Source organism: Melozone crissalis, unplaced genomic scaffold (assembly GCF_028551555.1).
Source record: "Melozone crissalis strain CALT ecotype California unplaced genomic scaffold, PUWL_Pcris_2 ptg000038l_1, whole genome shotgun sequence".
Classification (NCBI taxonomy): domain Eukaryota; kingdom Metazoa; phylum Chordata; class Aves; order Passeriformes; family Passerellidae; genus Melozone; species Melozone crissalis.
The window spans coordinates 6,933,842-6,952,559 of NW_026535816.1; the positions used below are offsets into that span (position 1 = coordinate 6,933,842).

General features: G+C 36.8%; 1 protein-coding gene across 1 annotated transcript in view; it reads left to right on the forward strand.

Moving 5' to 3' along the window:
* Positions 1–18,718, forward strand: part of CCDC73 (coiled-coil domain containing 73) — a 49,169-nt gene that overhangs the window by 21,464 nt on the left and 8,987 nt on the right. Inside the window, exons 9-14 of the mRNA XM_054283604.1 lie at positions 5,322–5,450; positions 5,809–5,868; positions 8,349–8,453; positions 12,948–13,058; positions 14,573–14,704; positions 17,465–17,500. Coding sequence (XP_054139579.1) covers positions 5,322–5,450; positions 5,809–5,868; positions 8,349–8,453; positions 12,948–13,058; positions 14,573–14,704; positions 17,465–17,500 — 573 coding nt within the window. The remainder of the gene's footprint in view (positions 1–5,321; positions 5,451–5,808; positions 5,869–8,348; positions 8,454–12,947; positions 13,059–14,572; positions 14,705–17,464; positions 17,501–18,718) is intronic.

The following is an 18,718-nucleotide window of genomic DNA, read 5'->3' on the forward strand; positions in this document are numbered from 1 at the left end:
TCCATGTCTAGTGGCTAAGTTGGCTTCCACAGACACCTCAGTTAAAACTGGAGCCGCTCTGAGAATTTTCTGTAACCTGTGAGGTTTTAATTACCTCCACAGCATCCTCCTTGTTTCCTGCTAATTATTAATAACCTGTGTTCTTCCTGTGCTGTGCTGCCATCCCTTTTCCATCTGTGAGGAAGGTAGCAGTGGTGTTTTCAGTTCAGTAGAGGTACAACATGAAGAGCAGTTGCCATGGAGGCTTGAACACAGGACAAAATGTGTAACTGAATCCCTCAGATGGGAGAGTTTTGTGACAAGGCTGCTGAGACATCAGGTTATGGTTTACAAGGAAGTTGTCACTAAGCTCTTTTCTCCTGCCTCTATTCAGAAACTCCTCTTTGCCAAGTACATTTTGATTTGCTCTCTTGAACACAGGTAATACTGGGAAAAGTAACATTCTTTCCCCTTTGAGCTGTTTCTTAAGAGCTGGCAAGAGAAAAACAAATGGGCATTCAAAAGTCTGAATTGTTCTGTAAACTCAGCATCTTTCCACACCACATCTCTTCTTTATATCTCCTTGTCTTTTTATTTTCCTCCTTTCAATTTTTTTTCTCCCTTAGATTCTGTAATGATTTTATGTAGGGATCAAAAGCATGAGTGTCTCAACTTGGCCTAATGTTAATCCCAGTTTCCAGATGATTGCTTTGAAATAATCTCTGCCAAGTTTGTGAATGTTTTTGAAAACAAAAAAGGGCAAGGGGAGAAGGTAATTTGTACATGAGGAAAAGGAACTATGACCATTTAGATTTGTGTTATATTGATTGAAAAACTGATGTTTACCTGTTTACCTTTGTGTGAAAAATGGGATTTGAAGGTACAAAAGTACTTGAAAATTCTCCCAGAATCTGCTGTTTCTTTTCTTCTTAAGAGCATGTAGCCTCTCATTGTTAAGGTTCTTTGGAGTATGATTCCACTAAAAGCCAGACTTTAAGTTTATCTTGAAATATAGACATTTTGAGATTTTTAAAAATTTATTTCATTCTTACCTTCTTTAGTGCTTTACTTAATTTTCATATTTATTACATGGAGATATTGCCACAGTAAAAATTAATCAGGAATTCAATTTGGATTTTTTACTTACATACTAGAATGCAACATGCCAAACCTCAGTGTCAAAATGATCAAGTTTTGAAGTGATCAAAGATTTGAGAACTCTTACCATCAGAAAAGCAGGCTGAAATCCACAGTTACAATGAAGCAGAACACTGGGAAAATTCTCAAATTAATTTCTATATCATATTAATATCTATATATTTCTATTAATTTCTATATATTTCTATCTATAATGAGGTCTTACAGAATTTGAAAATGTTTATTTAGCTACATAATTCAAATGATAGGTTATATATAAAAACGGTATATGTTTATCTGGAATATTTGATGGATGGAAGAGAAACAGAAAAATATTGGAAGGTGCACTGGGGATAACTTTCCTCTGTAGGAAAGCCGTGTTTGTTCAGAGCTGATATCATCATAACTCTGAAGGTCTGAGAGCAGCTTTGTCGGTGCATTGTGTACACTCCAACTGTGCAATTCCTTAAAAAAAAGGGAAATAATTTGCATGTGACAGAAACAGGAGCATGTGACAGAAATATTTCATCTAAAATGCAGCATATCTTTATTGTAGTATATTGTAAATAAAAAAGTGAGGAGTTTTAGAAATATTACAGCATTACAGTAAATTGGATTTGTCTCTTTGGTGAGAAACCAAGAATAATTAATTACTGAGCATTCTCTGAGGGTAAGTAATTTGAGAGGTGAGAAAACAGAAATGTTTAAGAAAATTTTACGTTACGAAATTTGTGAGTAACATAGGTGTGAGAGAGAAATTGAGATTTATGTATTCCAGCAGTAAACCATATTATTTGATCCACTCTTTTTTTAGCTCTACTCTTGATTATTAAGGTCATGAAGGGTTATGAATTTTAAATAAAATACTGTTAGATAAGCAGAAATAGGGGGCCAACTGAAACTTAATCCACCTTCCTCAGTTCAGCAGGAAATGCCTTTATTGTATTTATTTCTGAATTTCTTATTGATTTTATGTATTTGACCCTTCTTTTCTGAACACTCGGAACTGGGATATTTAGAAGAGTTTTGAAAAGGGATTACCAGGCTGTTTTCACTTGCTACATAGCTGAAAGAAGTAATGATATCAACAGCACAATTTGGGACAACTTCTGAAGCTGGTTTTATCTGCCTTGGAGACTTGACTGACCTCTGACAGCTCTGACAACTTCTGGGTTCAAACTTCTTTCCTCTGTAGCCTCAGTGCTGGAATGGGAATGACTATCCATGGTACTAAAATCTTAATTTGGTTGTCAGCTCTTATCACAACCATTACTTTCACTCAGACCTGGATGATCTCACACATTTGTTCTTAATGGGAATGTGAAGTTAGTGAATGCTACTTAACATTTATGGGTAAAAATAAACTAATCTCCAATTTTAATGAAATTGCAAGTGTGTCATGAAGGTGTTAAATATGTGCAGCTGAAAAATTAAGTGAAATTGAGATCTGTTATGCACAGGTTTACTCTTCTGGGATTTCAGGAAAGGAATATTATTTAGAGAGATTGTAATTTTCTCTTGGAATTGCCTGCTTCAGGTCCAATTCCTAAATTGTAATGTAATGGACTGTGGCAAAATTTCCTTGCAGTGACATTTGTTTTTGGATGTGAACATTTTGATATTCAGTGTGGTAGGATTCTTTTCAACCACTGTGAAAATGGCTGCATTGATATCTGTCCAAGAAGAAGGTTTCTGTCATTCTGCTGCTTAAAAAACAACTCTACTGCTCAAGACCCAAAAGAGCACAAGAAGGCTGCAGCAATCTGGGAAGAGAGCCAACAGACATGGGTGTAATTTTGGGTCCAGGTTAACTTTTCATAGGGTATCAGTCCTGGGAAGTGGTTACATCTGCCTGTGCTGGCTGCTTTTCCAGTCCCACACCATTTCTTTATGCTGGAACATGTATTTATATGGCCTCAAGGGAGAATGGAATTAATATTTTGTATTGAAAAAACCTAGATTTTATAAAAAAAAAATAAAGCCCAACTGAAAACCACAAACCCCAAAACCCAAAAAAACCACCCCAACCAAAAAAGTGGAAGCTTTAGCTTGGACCAACTTGGAGAAGTAAAGCAGGTTTAAGGAGCAGGACTGGGAGTTTGGGACACTCTTGACTTACACTGGCATGAAGTCTTTTTTCAGCCATATCCTTAAGCATTGGTTACTAGCAACAGCTCAAGGGAATGGGTTTAAAGCCTTCTCATTCTCTCTCAGCACACCCCAGGCCTGATGAAATTATTTTTCATTTTCAACATACTTTCTAGATTTTTGGATACTACTTGTGATTTTAATAATGAGACAAAGCTACTAGAAGAAAAAAAAAGGCAAAAACTTTGGGGTTACACTGTAATTAATTTCAGGGTACAAGAAAACACATGTGTGTAGGTAGAAATAATTTTTAAAATTCTTTTTGCAGCTACAAACCTTGTGATTTCACTCACCATGTACAACTTTGCTATTAGTTTTGGTTATTTAATTTGTGGAGATTTTTTTGGGGAGTTTGTGTTGTGTTCTGGTTGTTTGTTTTGGTTTTTCTGCCTACAGCTTTGTATTAGCATATTTGGATTTGCTTCCAGATAGGTTGTACTTGCCATTACAAAGAAGAAAATACAATAATCTTTTCTGCCTCAAGGGCATGACTTGTGCTTTCCCCATGACAAAATAAGGTTTTTCTGCACACTATAAAGCCTGACTATTGGGAAACAGCTGGCATCAGATCCATGGCAGGCTTTTGCACCTGCTGTGGCACCCAGGCTGTGAGCTGGGCTCTCTGTCCTGTTCATCTGCTGCTCTGTGCTGGCTGCCACCGTGACCCTTTGCACTTGCACAAAGTTGGAGCTGCTGGCACCTTCTGCCACTTGGAGCAGGAGCCTTGCATGGTTCATTCTGGGAAAAGCAGTACAGCTGAGATATGTCTGCATTGCTAGAGATAGGGAAAACCTAACTAGCTTTCAGAATAGAATAATGGTAAAGCATTGCTGGCTTTCAGTTCTCTAATTGATTCTGCAGTTACACTTAGGACTTGCTAGATCATTTCAAATTTATGGCTAAAATACGTGAGAAATAAAGCCTCTAGCAAAAAAAATGATTTATTTAAAAGTGCTACCTCTACTTGTATTTTCCATAAAACTATGTGGATTTCAGTTGCAATGTAATCTTTTTTTTCTTCTTTTGTACTGTTCTATGATTTTGTCCAGAACAGTTAAACCACCAGCCTGTGATAATTCTGTGTGTGATAACCGAAATTCCAGTTTTGTGAAGAAAAGTTAAACAGACCAAACTTAGTTGTTAGATAAAACTATGACCACTCTGAATGCTTGGTTCACCACTGTGGCATCATGGAGAATTCTTGATGCTATCTGTGAGCGGCATTCATAACCTCTGCTGTTTGTCTGAGTAAACGTCAGAGTGCTCGAGGAGAGAGCGATATTAACCAGACTACCTTGCACCAGGATGGGAGGGGAGGGGGAGAGCAGGGCACAATATTTATGGCTCCAGGAACTATAAGTTGTAATTTAATGAGATCAAAGCCTTTGCTGTTTATTTGCTGCACTAGGGGCTCTGAATAAACTGGTTACAAAACAGACACCAAAAAAAAAAAAAAAAAAAAAAAAAAAAGCCACAGGATATTTAAAAGAGGATAAAGACTGTAAAATCAAAGGCATCATGTTGTAGAAGCTTCTAATATAAAATTAATTTAGCATTCTCTTGAGATTAAGTAATTAATGTTTCAGGAAGAGCAAAGATCCTCCAAATTTATAGCCAGTTCCTGTTTTTACCAGATAATCAGTGTTCTCCCTTTTTTTTCCTCCTCATTCCCAAGAATGTACACCGTAGTTACAAAAGTAATTCCTATTGTATATATGGGTAAAGAACCCATAAAACCCATTGGTTTTACCAATACCAACTCAATTTCCACTTCTAATATACATCTTGGAAGTGGAAATAATAAAATTATTAAGTAAATACTTCAAAGAGATTAAAATTGGCACAATAACATTTTACCTGTGAAAATAAACTTTTAGTCATGTGTGACAAGTTTGAAGTTTAGTAAGTCAGTCTTACACATTTCAGTACCTGTAATTTATTCTGTTTTTTCCATACATTGTTTCAAAGTGGGGCATGATAGTTTAAAAGATTTGTCTCTGTTTTGAATTGCAATGCCTATGCTGGATGAACTATTTATACGTGTTTCCTGTGTTAAGGAACTGAAGAAAGTAACTACAGACTTGATAAGGTCCAAGGTCACCTCTCAGTACAGGGTGGGAGAAGAAAACATCAATCTTGCAGTGAAGGAAAAACAGTTTCAAGAACTGCAACAGAAAATCAGAATGGTATTTTGGATTTTAAACAAATTAAAGTTTTGGGGAATATTTTCTGTTCTTCATTCAGCAAACCTCCTGGCAGTGATCTCTGAGGGATACAGATTAGTGATTCCTTTCTACTATATTGCATATACATTAGAATTAAATTATTTCCTCTATAGCCTTTTCTAGGGAAATAAATATGCTATAAATATCAATATAATTTTGTAGTAAAAAAATGGGTACGGAGACATTAAAAAATAATTCCATTTCTTTAAATAACCTCATGATGATTCACTATATCACATTCAAACAATATTGTTAAAGAAAATAGACAGTTATTTTTAATGCCTTTTACCTTGCCTTCATGCCCTTTTCTTTTGTGTAGGAGACAGCAGTCAGTGAAAAAGTTCAAGAAGAAAACACTCACATCAAAGAAGAAAAGCTGGTGAGTTGATAATACAGCTTCACTATTTAAAAATCTTAAAAATTTAAGAATGTAGGTGCTATATTTCACACTTAGGTTTCTTATTTTACTAAGCTAAAAAAAACCAGCAAATTTCACTTTTTACACTTCAGAAATATTCAATACTGGCCTAAGTGGTATCTTACTGCTCTAAAAACTGGTATCTTCAGTTTTTAGAAGAAGTATTACCAGAACAAAGTCCATTGTTTGACACTTTATTCTGAGTCTTACATTTTGTCTTTGAATTCAGATGGGAGAAATTTGGTATTCCCATGAAACACTTGCCTACATGTGGGTTCAGTATTAATAAGCAGTAAATAACATGCTGTTCTGCTTTCTGGTCACAATTTATTCTAACATTGCTGGTATTGAAACCAGCTAAAATGGGAATAGTGTGGCAATGGTGCACAAAGGAAATGATGTTCCATTTAGACTATTAAGCCACACCTTTATATCCCTGAACAGAGTTAGGAGTGTCTTCTCTTGCTGACTCAGAGCTTTATTCCAGAAAAAATCCTTTTTAAAAAAAGGCTATGGAGTCAATTATCAAATGTAGCAAAAAACAAAATAAAATTGTTCCCTGTAATAACAACATAAGGCACTGCTTTACAGAACATTAAGCATGAAAAGGGTGGTTGGTTTTTTTCCTTTTCTTGAACAGTTGCAGAACTTTCACTCAGGAACAGGTCAGAGAAGTGTATCATTCTTGGTGCCAGGGAGGGACAAGAACAGTATCTTGCTGCCATGCCCACAGAGCACTCATCCAGCAGCACTCTTCCAATTTATAAAAGACTGCTTGCATTTTGAGCTTGCTTTTAAAAAATACTTGCCAATAAACACATGGAAAAAAATGAGAGACGTAACTCAGGCCTCATTACTCTCCCAGCCCTGAATGCACTAAAAGGATTTCTGTGGAGATGAATGGAGCATAATTTGTGGAGCATATTTGCTGTGTTATCTAAGAGAAGGATTCTGGTTTGCATCTCTCTCCTGTTCTGTGTGAATTGCTAAGTTTTGCTTGGTAGCTTAGTTTGAACTTATGGAGGGTTTGGTGTAGTCTGGAGAGGGCTCTCATGGAGAGATGAGCTTCATGTTTCCTCCAAGTGCTTGGGTTTGGAGACATGGATTTCTGTGTTGTGGAGCACTCATAATTCACCTTGATTAACTGAAATGCTGGCTTCAGTGGTTCTTGGATTTAGGCTAGAAATACCATCTACATTACAGCTGATTTGTACTAAAGTCTATGAGAGAAGCAGGCTGGCCTATTGGAGAGAAAACTGTCCTAGACTTAAAAGATGTGGTCAACTCTACTACTGACCTGTTGGATGACACTGGCCAAACCATTCCACAGCTCTGCAATTCATTCTTCTGGATGTAAAATTGAACTAAAAATAAATTATGCTTCAGTGAAAAAAATACTGTTTATACATGCTTGAAAAGGAGTGAGAGTACACTAAAATATTGATTTTATTTTTATTAGATAGCTGTATCTTTGTATCCAGTAGAACCAAAACTACAATAATTTGAAAGGACTTTACAAGTGTGTCAAAGTACTTTGTTGTAATAATATGTTCCTCTCTCAATGTATTTTGAAGCAACTGAGCACATCTAAGATTTCTTTCTGCCTGAAACTCAGGGTTTTTCCTGTGCATGTCTTTTAGTAACTCTGTAAGTGGTCTTGAGGGGGTGATGATTGCCTTGTCTGGGTCATTCACTCCATCTTTCAAACCTTGGAAATGTGTTCTAGTGTTCAATAAAAAATGACTTAGCTTCCAGCAGCACTTCGTGGCAGCACTCATGGCATCTTCATCAACTCAGATCAGCTCACTTTGGGTGTCTCTTTTTTTACAATTTCCCCTTCATGAAGTAACAATACAGTCTTGAGAAAGGTAACACCAAAGTTTAGACCCTGACAGTAAAATATGATATAGCTGCACCATGTGATGAAAAGCTAATGAGTGGTGGTTCATATCTATTACAATTTAATTCAGGAGATACAGAATAATTTCATGTTAGAGTGATCCATTAATGGAATAATTTCTTTTGGATTTTCCATATTTTTCTAACCTGTGATATGGTAAGATAAATTTATTCTGTTTGTCCTGAATAGAAATCACAGTAGGCCTGGATTTGATATATTTTATCCAGATTTGCACTGAAGAATGTATAAAGATTGGGTGAGTTTCATTTTAACTGTAGGAAAATTTTCAGAAAAAGAATGTTATAATAGCTTATAGTAATGTTAACTTCTCCAAGGTAAAAGGTCAGAAAAATGGGTGGTATTCTGATTTCTCCCTACAAGTTTTCCCCAAAGTTGAGGTTGAAGTACCTTTTTACAGACATGAATTTGTAAACACTGACAGAATTTAAAAAAAATTAATACAAAAGACATAAATTATCTAATGTTTAAACTCCAGAAACAAAATCTTACTCATTATATTTATTCTGTTTGTATTAATAAGGAAATTCTCAGCTCTCTACAGTGCGTGCAGGAGCTGCTTCAGCGAATAACCCAAACGAATGTTAGAATGGAAAGTGAATTAAAAGCACTGAAAGAAGACTATCAGGTCAGATTTTTCTCAATTAGACAAGCTGTTACTATCTGTTATGTATTTTTAAAGTCCAGGGCTGTTAAAGACATCTGTGTGCCTTTCAGAACTTTTGACCTCACTTCCATTGCTCCCTCAGCTCCTTAACTGTCAGCACAAGCCTTGAAGCACAGGCTGTGCTTTCCTCTTCTCTCCCCAAAGTAAATCATGGTTGCCATTCTCAGCAGCCATTTCTAGAGGGCAAAACCAGAACAGGGTTTCTTTCAAATACCGAAATCAAATTATTTTATGACTTTTGTTTCTTGTAATTTTCATACAGGTACACGTTTCTGGGCGACATTTCAAATTTCAGATCTTCATTCATAGCTGGACCTTGTCCTCAGTTTTATTAAAGCAGAGGGCTAAGAAAGAGCATTTTCTTTAGCCCTTTCTTGCTGTGTTTTCTGGCATCATATTTATGCTAGAGCTGGGAAGTAGTCACGCTGGAGAGTGTGGAGTTGCAGCACTCCTCAGTTCCTCTTTGTCCTGGTTTAGGGAAAATTTTGGAAGCAAACTTTTGAAGTGGTCCCTTTAGAAGCAACTTTATGTGGCCTCTCCTCCCACCAGTTCAGGAGACATCAATTTCCTGTGAGAAAAGTGGAAAAAATTGTTTATTTAACAAGCAAAGTACTCACAAACGTGAAAAAATGAATAATATTAAGCAGTGAAACTTCTCATTGTTTTGAAGAGATGGCAAAATCAGAAAGTCTTTCTGTAATTCAGAGTCCCTTTTGGGGGTGTGTCTTCAGCTTTTCTCAGTCTCTCTGGGGTCAGGTCTGGTGTCCACAGTGTAGCTTGGGGTGTCCTGGACAATGGACCTGGTGTCACTGGACTGAACAGTTCCAAAAAACTACTGGCCTCAGCTAACTAAAAACCCCAACTAATTAAAAGCAAAGGAGAGTTCTGTTCTGCTGTCTGTGCTGCAGGCAACACAGTGGGTGTGGATTCTTGGTTTCCTTTTTCTGCCAAGGTCGGGATTAAATGTGTGAGATGGTATTTCTTATTGGGACTCAGATGTTTATGGGTTCTCATTCTACAGTCTCACAAACTGTGAGTTCTACAGCACTTCACTCTAACAAACTGAAAATGGAGCTGTATCTCCCTCTCTACAAGGCCTTTTAAGGATAAACTGTCCAATTAAGAAATGACACCTAAATTATTTTTACTTTTGACCCAATAACCAACCACCCATGGCCCACAATGTGGACTTTTTATCCAATTACACAAATCCACCCAACCCATGGAGGAGAAGGTGAAGAAGGAGGACCAGCCTGCTCCCTAAAACCTCCATCTTCCTTTATACATATTACTGTATTCTAAAATCTTAAACTATAAGTTTTCTAGCCTGTGACATTACACACTTCTATTCAAACTCCACACCCATAATCCCAATTCTGTCACTCAATTTTGGAAGCCTTCTCCACAGCCTCAGGTCAAATGCAGTGTTCCCTTGGGGGTCAGTGCCTGCCAGCACAGAAAGTCTGAAATTCTCAGTAAGCAGGGTTGCAAGTGGGTGAGAAGGATGCAGGGGAGCAAGTGCTGTTTCTGCAGACAATCTGTGTGCTGCTTCTCTCCCCCTTTGCTCTCAGAACCAGTCTTGAAGGTGCAGAACTTACTCTCCAGATGACTGGGGATGCAAGCATCATAAAGTCACTTTAGGACACTCTTTCAGCATATAAAAGCTCAGAACAGTTGAGATTCCACATTTCAATAGCAGTCAGTGCACTGAAGGTTAAGGTCATATCCATTCCCATCAGATGTACCATTCAGGTACAACCACTGATAGGACTGTTAAGAATGATTATCTACTGTTTGCCTGGACATAACCACAACTGTTCCACTCTTTGAAGCCAAGGTTTTGAACTAGGGGTTCAGTAATTTCAAATGGAACTTCCAGTGTGGATATATACTCCTGTTTGTAAATAAATGATCTAAGCTAATTTGAAATTACGCACTTCCCCTAAGACTCTACTCTTAACAGGTGTGAATAGTTTGCCTTCTGCCACATTAGGACTTCTGTATTTTGATGAAACAAGTAAGGTTGGAGGTGAGCCGTGTTCTCCATCAGAAAGTGGCTAAAGCCTCCCTAAGAGTTAAAGCAACATTTTAACAAAGATTAATTGAACAACCCTCTGGCTGTAGAATTGCCTAAAGCAGCATGATTTTTCTGTAGTTTCTGTTATTTGTATATTGGGCCCAGTGAACCTGGATTACTTGCTATTCATATAATCCTGACTTTTGTTAAAGAAAGAAGGTAATGTGCTTTTCATTTTTAAAGACAATTGGAATTGCTTTTTAGATTAAAATAGAGGCTGGAGATAATTAATATATATATAACCTTACTGGCATAATACAGGAGCCCTTTAGTCCTTTGTGTCAGGACTATTGAATAGCAAGTGTATTTTAAAGTGCTTTTTTCTGATAGCATTTCTGAGCCATTGTTTCCCCTCTCAGATAAAGTTTATAGTATGCCTTAAAGCTCCAGCTAAAACAGTAAATGGTATCTGTGAATCTTCTCTTTGAAGACTCCACATAAATGTGTACAAGTATGGCTTGTTTTCTTCTTGTTAAGGTATAGATGGAGGACAAGTCTCTCTTTTGCAGCCTGTGCAGGCCAAAAATTGATTTCTGGTTGCTGATTCTGATGAGAGCCTGCTCTGATTTGGGTCTGTTTGTATTAGACATTGGGAAGGTATTACTGTTTTCAGTTGTTGTAACTACAGCACAAACCACTGCTGGTCATCAAAGCTTCAGTGCAGTCCTCAAAGGTAACTTCAGGCATAAATACTTCAGATGAAATGGATGTTGCAAGGCATGCCTTGGTTATGCTTATATATATGGATAAAAAACTGATAAATTGATGTAAATAGACTTGGTTTTCAGTTTCATACAATTACCATGATATTCCTAAGAAATGAGACAATATTAGCTTCTTGTTTGGCATTTTTGCAATCATTATCATGATATTCCAAGGAATGATAAATGTTAGCTTCTTATTTTGCATTTTTGCCTTTTTTTTTGAATAGGGAGCTGAATATATAACTTATAAAAAATTTTTCTTAAACAGATGACAGAATACTTGAGAATGCAAGGAATTCAGGTATTCCCCTGTGTGTACAACTGGCTTTAACATGTGATCAGTTCCATACATCTGCTACTTCTGAGATTTTGCCCTAAGAGCTATGCTGTGAATAACTATAATCATCCATCACCAAGGAGGTTGCATTTCAGGTGCAAGTAAAAGCATCCTTGGAGTTAAGAGCAGCTTCATCAAAGACAGGAGGTCTTGAATTTCTGGTTTATACAACTGGATGAAAGATGCTGCATCAGAGTGGGATTATTCAGACAATGTATTGCTGAATTGTCCCATTTTTGGAAGTACATAATCTGTCAAAGAAGATCCCTTATATTCTCAAGCACAATTTTCCCATGTGTACAAAAGTGCAGAGTAGTTTGAATTTTCCTAGTGTTGGTACCTATAAAATATAATTTTATTAGTAGTGTAGCTAAATTAACATAGACATTTTAAAATTGGTGCTAAGTGAATCAAAAAGTGGACTCATCTTTGGTTAAAAGATTTAGTAAAAAGGAATTGGTTTGGAGCATTGCCTCCATAACATTTTTCAAGTGGCATTTAAAGAAGCTCAACAGAATCATAAATATGCAGCTGGTCATACAGCTCATGCATTAAAGTTATGCTTACATGATGAAATATATTTGTGTCATCTATTTAGCAGGTAATGGAATGCAGGGACTCATCTTCCCTATTGTTTGCTATAAAAATATGATAGGATAAAAATTCCAAGAGTACCTGATATTTGTGTGAAGTTGCTGCTGATTTACACAAGACTCCTTTAATTTAGCACAGGAAAGCTGAAAGAGTTAACCCAAAACTCTTGCAAGTACAGTTATGGTGGTATAAAACTAAATATTACTGTTATTTCAATGCACTCCTATTTCAGTGACCTAATAAAAATAAATTAAAGCATAATCAGATATATACTTCATGTTGCAGTAGATATGTTTTAGAATGTAAAGATTGTGTAGTTTATAAGAGATGTTAACAATTTAGGACAGAAAAACTGATTTTAATTTTTTTTTTCCTGTCAGTGTGCAGTAGTTTTTTCTTTAAATACAGTGACTCTGGATTATGCTACATTTCATATCTCTCATCTCTGGACTTTATATTACTTTTTCAGCACATTAAAACTTATGCAGTGAAACTGAATAATGGCAAGTGTTTTTATACCCTTTTATAGCCATTTCTTTTTTCATAACCTCCCCCTGTTTCCTGTTAGCTAAACTATAAGCACCTTTCTGTTAATTTATGAAAATTATTGTTGAGATAGCACATTATCACTGATCTGTATGGCACTTGCAGCATGTTAGAAGCAAAGGTCCAAGCAACATAAAACACATCAAAATTCATTAATGTGGTATTGATTATTTTTTGGATAATTAATTTTATTGCAGGCCCTTGAAAGAGATAATGAGCTGCAAAGGGAGAAGGCAAAAGAAAATGAAGAAAAGTTCCTTAATCTTCAGAATGAGCATGAGAAGGCACTAAGAACTTGGAAAAATGATGTAGGTTTATTAAATTAAATGCTTTAGTATTAAAAGTTTTTTGGAATAGTTATCAAGCATTTCAGGTAATCCCTAAAAGCCAAGAAAGTACCGCAGAAATAATGCAATATAAAAACAACTCATTTCTTCTCCAGTGATACAGATACTTCTAGAAATGAATATTTTTTCAAGGTAAATTTATGTTGACTTCTGTGCTCCAAAAGGTCAGTGCTCTTCCTGCAGCTCTGATTTGAAAGGAATTCTTCAGTGGGGACTGAGGGTGAAAGGGGATAAGAAAAGGTGTGTCTGCTATATCCCCCCAGTGAATTCCCCTCTGTGGACACCTAAACAATAGTTTGTCTTCTATATTTGACATTCTTTCTATTACCTCATTACTTTTCAAGAATGCTTTGGCAATTATTTAATCCAAAACAATTAGCAAAGCATTGTATCTGTAAAAATTGTCTACAATAATAAATGCATGTTTGGATGTAGGAAAGATTAATACCACTTCAATAAGAAAGCTCTGCTTAATGTGTGGAAACCAGACTCTTAGCAGCATTTGTTTAATGGTCTGTCTTTTTTATTTCTATGTGCTTGGCACTTGCTGCCAGAAAGGTTTTGATTTTGGTAGATAGATTTCCAGGGAAACTGTAGGGAAATAATGCAAAGTTGTCCTTGTAATCCTGTTGTCCAAGGCTCACTCCTTTGAGTGCAGCCACTGTGGGGATGACTGCAACCGTGAGACCACAAAATAGAAGAAGAGAAGAATACAGAAGATTTGATTTCCCTGATTCCTTGGAGAATTTTATACCATCATTTCCTCTACAGATGCGGGAATTTGCCCTGCTTATTTCTCAGGAACCTTTGCATCTGTTCTGTGCAAGATAATTGTTATTCCTTTTCATATTTCTGCCATGGCTAACTAGAAATTTTGTCTCCTAAAGTAAATAATCAAGGATAAAGTTAAGACTAGTCCAGAAATCCAGAAATCTTTGTAAATTAAGTGAAAGTATTTCTGTAAAATTGTCCTTCAGTTCTTTTTACAAATTGTGGTTTGGGCCATTCAGTTAGTTCTAAATACAAAAATTTAATTGTTACATATTTTCTGAAGGAGGATTGGATACTTGAGGCTATTTACAGAAGTAAAGGGCTAAGCAAATTATTTGCTGTTGTGGTTTCTTGACAATGTAGGTAGAGAATGAATGTTGAATATTTCATTTATCTTTGAGCCAAAAAGGAAGAAAGCTACAAATACAAATCTCACTTTTTTGGAGTATGGCTACAGGTAGTAAATGGTGAAAAAAAAAATCCCAAACCAGTTAATAAAAGCTATAATCTGTAATGGAAATGTGGTTAAAATTTTGGTTGAATGAAAGAGCTCAATTACTTTGTACAAAGAAATTCCTTAGCATACTTTCTTTTAAGGATGAAGTTTCATTTGCTAAGCTGTTCATGCCTTTGAAAAATGCTGGTTTACCCATTGGAACATGCAGTAAAGTGTTTGTGTGCTCCGTGTACTGCAATTATTACAGGAGGAAAACATGAGAAGAGAAATACACACTATTAAAAATGAGCTGAATTCCCTTAAAGGACTTCATAGACATCTTGAAGATTATCATCCTCCTCCAGGAAATCAGCATTCTGAGCAAGTGGAAAATCTGCAGGTAAGTGTCTTTACTAGCTGCAGTGTGTCTTGTAAAATGCCAGAGAACTGAAGATAGGACAGTTTTTCTAATCTTGTCTGTCATGTCCACTCATTCTCCTTTGACATGGCTCAGCCTAAAAATTTATATGACAATGATATCTAAGTATCACCGAAACTTACTGTACCCAGAGAATGTTCTCCTTTCATCAGAGAGGTGCTTATATCACAGAAACCTGAGACACTACTTCATTCATAAATTTTACCTAACAGACAGCAGTTAACTTAAGGCACCTATCTTTACTAAACCCTATTTCACAGACATACTTTCCCTGGGTATTTCTCAAATACTGGGGCAGATCCAATTGGCTTCATATGTATCTAAGTTCCCTGGAGGTGTGGAAGTAGATCCACCTTTACTCAGAGGAACTGATTTCAGCTTCTCTAAAATCTGAAACACGAGACAGATCAGAAGGTTGTTTTTATCTGTACTCAGGTTATCTAAGTGCTTCAGTTTTAGTTTAAGAAACACCAACCTTTATGACACATTGCACATTTAGGAGCCATCAAAGGCACAGCAAGCTCATCAGGTGGTGAGTGCAGGAGGTAAAAGACTTATGCAGTGCAGGCTGAGCTAGAATTGGGCTTGGATTGTTGGCTGAGCCAAATCCATGTTCAACTCTAGGTGCAGGGCACATATGGGAAGTCAACAAGTGGTTAAGCACACAAAAATGGGCTTTTGGAACAAAAGGAGGAACACATAGCAGCTCTGTTATATCCCATGGTCCCTGCAGCTGTACATACAGATACCACAGATCCCTGTTATATCCCCTGCAGCTCTGTGTTATCCCAGGATCAAGCTGGATTGCAAATTTGTATTCCAGTCTTCTGTGGCATTGAAAAAATGGGGCAGAGTCAGAAACCATAAGAAAGCTTCCCTGTGCATTGAGTGTGTTCTGTTGTTCAGTTGAGTATTTTCCATTAACTTTAACAAGCAAGTAATGATCTATCTTCAAAGAACGGAACACTCATTTTCCATGTATACAATCTTGTTTGGAGTGTTAAGAAAATAGAAGGATACTAGGGTTGTAAAAACAGCTAACTATTTTAGAACTAGTCCATAATTGTCAGTAAAATGACAAGCACTAAAAATATTTTAGTGTTACAGGGCTTGCGAGGGTCTTCAGGGTGAAGAGAGAGACGAGAATGTTGACCTCATGTTCAGAAGGCTTGATTTATTATTTTATGATATATATTACATTATGACTATACTACAAAGAATAGAAGGAAAGTTCTCAGAAGGCTAGCTAAGCTAAGAATAGAAAAGGAATGAATAAACAAAGGTCTATGTCTCAGCACAGAGTGAGACCCAGCTCTGCCGTGAGTGGTCAGTAAATCCAAACATCCACCCGAGACCAATCACAGATTCACCTGTTGCATTCCACAGCAGCAGATAACCATTATTTACACTTTGTTGCTGAAGCCACAGCTTCTCAGAAGGGGGAAAAATCTTAAAGAAAAGATTTTATGAAAAGATGTCTGTGACAATTTAGGATTTGGAAGAATGTAAAATCAATGTCTTCTCAGTGCCCGTACATAAGTATGTTTACAGCTAACATACACATACACATGGCTGTGGTCTGGGCTTAATAATGCAAGGGAAATGAGATTTGAAAGGATTACTTCTTGTTCCAAAGCTGAACTCTACAAGGAATGATGCAAATTGTGTATCTTAATAATCACAGTTTCCTTGAATATAAATGGAATATTGATTTTGTTTAGGATGCAGAATCAAAGTGATTAGGCATTCATGATAAACAGTACTGGTGCTTACTAAGATAGCCCCATGGGTCTGAAAGCAGAAAAGCTTAAAGCACATGCTCATAAATGCAAAAGAAGTCAGATGTCTTCCAAATATACATCTTACACTATCTTATGGCAAATTGCCACACCACTTTGTGTTGTACAATCATTAGATTTCCAAAGCTGGGCAGGTTGGACTGAGTGGAACAGTGCCAAGAAACTGAAGCTGCAGCAGATCATATTGGTTATCCTGATTTGTGGAATTTACCTTGTATCACTAATGAGTCAGCCTCTAGTGACACATAAAAGGGAAAGGTGTTGCCTTGGATTTAGATCTTGACTGTGGTTCCAAGTGTTCTAAGGAAATATGCTTATACTTATTTTTACACCCAGTGCAATCTGAAATCCCTGTGGTTATTTGTAGGGCATGAAATTCAAAATGTACTTAAACTTCTTCACACTGATCACCTCTGGAATAGTAATTAAACAAAAGACATTTTTAAAAGAAAGGTACAATGTCAGACCTCATTACAGACTTGGATTGCAATTTAGTTTAACCTCACCATGCTTCACATTTAGTTTGATATCATTTGTAATTCATCTGTGTACCATTAGAGAATAGGGGTACACCCACCAGTGGCTTGCTGGAATTCTTTTGTGGGTATATGTACGGAGAGATCTGGTTTTCAGAAGGGTTTGAATTGCAAACTATGAAATAGTCTTTTGAGGGATATATGTGTTTCTTAGTTAGATTTTACTAAATCACAGGCAAAAAATTAAAATCCAAGTTTAAAAGTTTTGTTATTTAGGTATTTTAGTTTGTCCATCTTGGACCTATTTTTAAAGGGCTGAATTGAATTTATTGAAAAGAGCTATTTGAATGTATTGAAAAGTAGGTTTCTTCAACCATCTGAAAACCTGGAAAGGAAACATGAAACCTTTCTGCCTTTCTATGAACACTTCATCCTGTTTGTTTCAGATGCAGTCCCCAGCTCAGCCCACACCCACAAATGTGGTAAGTTCCACTGCAGTGGCTGTCTTACCTCTGTAGAAAAGACTAATGTACACAGTTATAGAGTAGCTTGGTGTTTCTGTCTGAAAAAAGAGCTCCTGGAAACAAAAGATTGTAAGCTAATTACAGATTTCAGGAAAGAAAAAGGAATTTTCTACTATTTGTATTCAATAAGCTTGAAAGTGTGATGCCAGGGCTATATAGACAAAAGAAGCAATTTTAATAAAAAACCTAGAAAAGAAACTGTGCAATATATATAATTTCCAAGTGTGACAGGAAAAATAATGATAAAACATGAGGAAAAGAGAAAGAAATTTCAACTGAAACTTCAAATTGAAGAGAATGACTTTAGGACCCTTCTCTATTTCCCAGGACTCCTCCCTGCCCCAAACCAGGAAAGCTGGGAGCCTCAGGGTGTTCCTGTGACCTGCAGGAAACTGTTTCCAGCAGATTTGTGTTCTACATCCCTACTCTGCCAGCACTGCAACAGCCCCATTTTTTAGCAGTGCTGCCTCCCTGCCTCCCTCCACTCTGCAATATTCTCTGTCCTCCCCACACACCCAGTGCCCAGGCACAGCTCTTGTAACTCCCTCCCACATCCCAGCCTTCCTTCTGCAACACTTCCAGCCCCCCAAGTGTCTTCAGCTCTTTCCCACATCTTTTATGGCCTAAGCTCCCTCCCACATCTGCCTCTTTTATATCCTATCTTTAGGGCAAGAGCCAGCACGTGCTCCTGTCTTCAGCTGCCAGACAGTTGATGATGATAAAGGATGCATCTCCTTTTGCTTTAATTTTTGGTGGGATTTTATTTTCTTCACTATTTAGGCTCTAGTTTCCACAGAAGTTCACTGACTGCAGCTTTCAAAACTGAGCACAAATACATAATGCAGTAGTGGACAAGTGATTTAGGCTTTTAAGTAGACAAATCTTTCAGGCTTCAATTCTTGTTGAATTTGACTCAAATCGGAGTTAAAAAGCTCTTTGAGAGGGAATGAGAAACTTAATGTCAGGGATTGTAAATTCAGAAGCCTTGTGAAATGAAGTTAAAAGTCCTGGGCATTTTGCTAGAAAGAAAAGTTGTTCATATGTGCTTGTGCTGTTTTTGTGTGTATGTTGTTTATGTGTTTGGGTGTAAACAGCAATCCTGCAGGATTTTTGCACATGGAATCACTGAGCAGGTCACTGAGTGGGCCAGCAGAGAGAGGGAGTAATCCAACCACC